Source organism: Anoplolepis gracilipes, chromosome 10, assembly GCF_047496725.1.
Source record: "Anoplolepis gracilipes chromosome 10, ASM4749672v1, whole genome shotgun sequence".
Classification (NCBI taxonomy): domain Eukaryota; kingdom Metazoa; phylum Arthropoda; class Insecta; order Hymenoptera; family Formicidae; genus Anoplolepis; species Anoplolepis gracilipes.
In genome coordinates, this window is record NC_132979.1 from 10,681,888 (window position 1) to 10,686,044 (window position 4,157).

The 4,157-nt window shown below is 38.9% G+C and overlaps 1 protein-coding gene across 1 annotated transcript; it reads left to right on the plus strand.

The window, feature by feature from the left end:
• The first annotated feature begins 345 nt into the window (after positions 1-345).
• Positions 346-915, plus strand: LOC140670395 (uncharacterized). The gene has a single exon (XM_072900951.1). It carries the CDS (start codon positions 346-348, stop codon positions 913-915), a length of 570 nt encoding a protein of 189 aa, XP_072757052.1.
• Positions 916-4,157: the final 3,242 nt, after the last annotated feature.

Sequence of the window (4,157 nt, forward strand, 5' to 3'; positions counted from 1 at the left end):
TCACTACGCGGGTTCCGAATCGGTCGATTTTCGAATTGCTGCCACCGTTTGTGAAAAGAACATCGGTACTAAGTATATCGTCAATTTAATAACGGAAGAATTTCGGAAAAAAAGACTACCAAGCGAGCCAAGCGACGAGAACGAGCCAGCAAGCCCGAAACCAAAAGAAGACGTCTTTTCAAGCAGAAGCAGCGGTCCAATAAATATAAAAATAGAGCCGAGAGAAAAGAAGGAATCACATATTCGACTGAATGTGGACTTGACGGAATAACGGAACTCATTGATAGTCCTATAAGAAACTCAACTGCACCTAAAAACAGTCCTCTAGTTTATTTTGACCTCGAAATGACTGGTCTTTCCGTGAAATATTCGGAAATTTGCCAAATTGCACCCAAATACGAAGAGCAGGAGTTCAGCGCCTATATGATTCCTCTGCGACCCGTTTCAAAAAACGCTGCAGACGTAACTGGTTTATCAGTCTGCGCAGGTGAAATGTTTCTCCACGGAGAAAAGGTCGAAACGACTCTATTTCATGCTGCCCTACAGAACTTCCTGCAATTTCTAAGTAATATAAGCAAAGATATTACGCTGGTTGCTCACAATGGATTCACATTCGACACACGATTTCTGATCAGAGATATAACCGCTTATAATCTATGGGAGGAGTTCACATCAGTCGTTTACGGATTTATCGATACTCTTCTTGTCCTGAAGGCGAAATTGCCTTCCCGAACTGCGGCTAAGCTCAAATTCACGCAAGTCGATCTTGCAAGTAATTTGCTTGGCGAGAATGTTGCAGCCGATGCTCACAATGCATTGAACAATGTCAGAATCTTCCAGCGAATCGTCGACAAAGCAGAAGTCACACATCAAGAATTAATGGATCGCTCGAAATCTGTGACTGCGTGTGAATGATACAGACAATTCAAAAGTCCGTTTTGAAAAATACGAACAAGGTCACAATGGTGCATGAAGGGATCCGTCTCAGTCGGCATGATTAGTAAGATGGCAGAAGCAGGGATCACTCTTGATCTTTTGCAACGTGCATATAAAAAAGGCAATAAGGATATAGAGCTTCTACTGGGCAAAGATATTGGAGGACGTTCAAGGATAACAAAAAATAAGAAGATACTCCGAAACGTTTTCTTTGAAGTCAAAAAAACCCTAGAAAGCACGCAGAGCAGTAAGACGTAATTAGAGAGTAACACGTGAATGTCTCCATAATTTTGTCATCGATACTTCCTATAGCTGTACGGATACATTTATATGTAGAATGAATATATATCTAAAAATATAATAAATATATATATAACTATATATTATTACACAATATAAATAATATAATAATTATATATATATATATTTATATTCTTATTTATGTGTGCGGTCCGCGAATGTCAGTTGCGTCGCGTTCGATTAATATCGATTCCGCGAACGTAACAATATATATATATATATATATATCTTATTGTTTTGACGGTATTCGCTCAGAAATATAAAAACCGATTTTCTTCAAGAGGGTGTTTCATCTCCTTAACGGCCGTAAGAGCGCATATAAAAAAATACGTGTCTTTTATTTTGATCTAGACTACAACATACTCAAAGTTCATTAAAATGAGGACACTTCCAACCCTTTCCTTGTAAGAAGGAGTGAACTTAGTGTACACTGGTGTGCACTAGTGCATCCAACCGAATTTGCCATGAGCTATGTGCGTTTTTGCATCTGCCTTATATCCCGATCTTTTCATCAGACTACTTATTTTTTCTTTAGCTTTTTTCTTGAGATTGTCGCACGATTCTTTAAAACGGCTTTCGACCGCTATCTTTAATGGAATATTATTTTCAACATCGTTGATTATATTAGCGCTGGCCAGTAAAACTTCTTTCCTTACGGTACGTACGCCTCTACTTATGTACAAGTAAACCTATCTTTATGTCACTCGCCGATTTTATTGAAACTCAACATACTTGTAGAGTAGTCAAAAATAATAGATACGTATTTTTTGATATCAGCAATGGTGCAGTTTTAAGGGTGAAAATTACCCTTGTATGTATACGAATGAATAGTCAACTCTTTGTATTTCAATTCACGGTGTTAAAGATATTTTGAATTTTGAAGATGGTTTTGGAGTTTTCATGTCGCTGAAAGCAAATCCAATGTAAAAATTATAGAATTCAAAATGGCGGGTCCAATATGGCCATCTGAAAAATCAAAATAGACTTCGTTCTTTGCTGAATCCAGAAATAACCGACGAGGAGGTGGCAAAAGTCTATTATACATATATATATATTTGTGTGTTTATATCTATATGCTTTTTAATTTTTTTATTGATTTATTTGATTTTTTGCAACATCGCTTTTCGTATCTCGCGCCTTATGTAAAGTTCTTTACTTTTTATGTAAAAAAATAAAAAAAAACAAAAAAGAACAAAATGAGAATAGATTCTGCTCCTCGTCGATTATTCCTGGGTTCGGCAAAGAGCGAGATAAATCTGTTTTGATTTTCCAGATCGCCATATTGGATCCGCCATTTTGAAGTCTATAACTTTTACATTGGATTTGCTTCCAGTGACATGTGAAAACTCCAAAAGCGTCTTCAAAATTCAAAATATATTTAATACCGCGAGCTAAAATGTAAGGAGTTGACTACTCATTCGTATACAGGATGTCTCATTTTAAGAGTGCACTCCAAATAACTCTTATTTTTTGTTTTAGAGAAAAATGTTTCAGACAAAAGTTGTATGATTTCGAGGAGACCATAAAATGATACCATTGGTTTGACCTTGGTTAGTCATTTGAAGGTCACGTAAAGGTCACCTTTAATTTCTTAAATGGAATTTACTATTTTTTATTACATATTCTTGTAGCTTACCTCGAAAGCTATCCAAAACACTATAATAAAATATTTTTTCATTAAGTATTTTTTGAGTCATAAGGTTTCAAAGTTGCAGTATTTTGATAAAAATACCTAAAAAATATTTCGTAAAATAGTATTCACTTTCCGATAGTTTTATTTTACATTGTCTGATCAGTCAAAGCACGATTCGGACATAATCCAGCCAGTCAAGGCAAGATCCGAGTGTAATCCAGCCAATCAAGGCAAAATTTTTTATCAAAATGCTGTAACTTTGAAGCCTCATAACTCGAAAAATACTTAATGAAAAAACATTTTATTATAGTATTTTGAAAAGTTCTCGAGGTAGGCTACAAGAATATCAAAAAATATATAGGGTGTCACATTTAAAAAATTCATAGTGACCTTCATATAACCTTTTTTTTAGCGTTAGGAAATACTTTACGCATCCCTCTGGGAGCGGGCATTCTCAGAAGGTATGGACTCACCCGACCAATTAATTATGGTCGGGCATACCCACAAAACCCAACAGTGATCCACGCTCCGGTTATGGACAAGTCCCGGGATCGCTTTCGCATTCGACCGAAACTCGTCCCCGCTGAATCCTCCGTCCTTCAGCCCCGTTAAGGGTTGAAGGAGGGAGGACTTCCTTCGCGCGGGCGACATTGGGCGTCTCCAGACGCCCAATGTCGCACCGATGGTGGCGTTGCGGGATCACCGCGCAACACCGCCTCTACCTTGGGTCGCGGTGCAATGGGGCGCAGGTGTTTCCCGCATCTGCGCCCCCGCGACCCCGGAGAAGGGACATTTAGGGGAGTTAGAGAATGCTGGCGTTATACGCCTCAAAGGCGACAGTCCTGTATCCCCGTATGACACGTATCGCCTTTGCATATCCTAAAGGATCTGCATGGACTTGCAGCTGGACGATACTTTTGCGTGCCATACGAGGGCGCCATAAAGCGCTATTGATTGGACCGCCGTCATATACAGAGTATAAACCCCGAATTGGCGGATCAACTCTCGTCGGTAGATAGAGCGTGTTAAACTGAACAAAAAAATCTTATATCATTTTGCTAAATTCGCAATAATTAATAAGATATAAATTAATAAAGATAGGCGCGCGGCAAGACATAAACGCAGAACGCACTGTACGTGTCTCTTTAAGTACGCCCTTTGTACGTTCTTTGTACGTCCTTTGTAGAGCGCTCCGCTTACTGTCTCGCCGCGCGCCTAGTATCAAGTAACAAGTAGGAGGCTTCTTCGCGCCGCGCGCTTACCCTCACACGTATTGGCCGATCATTAT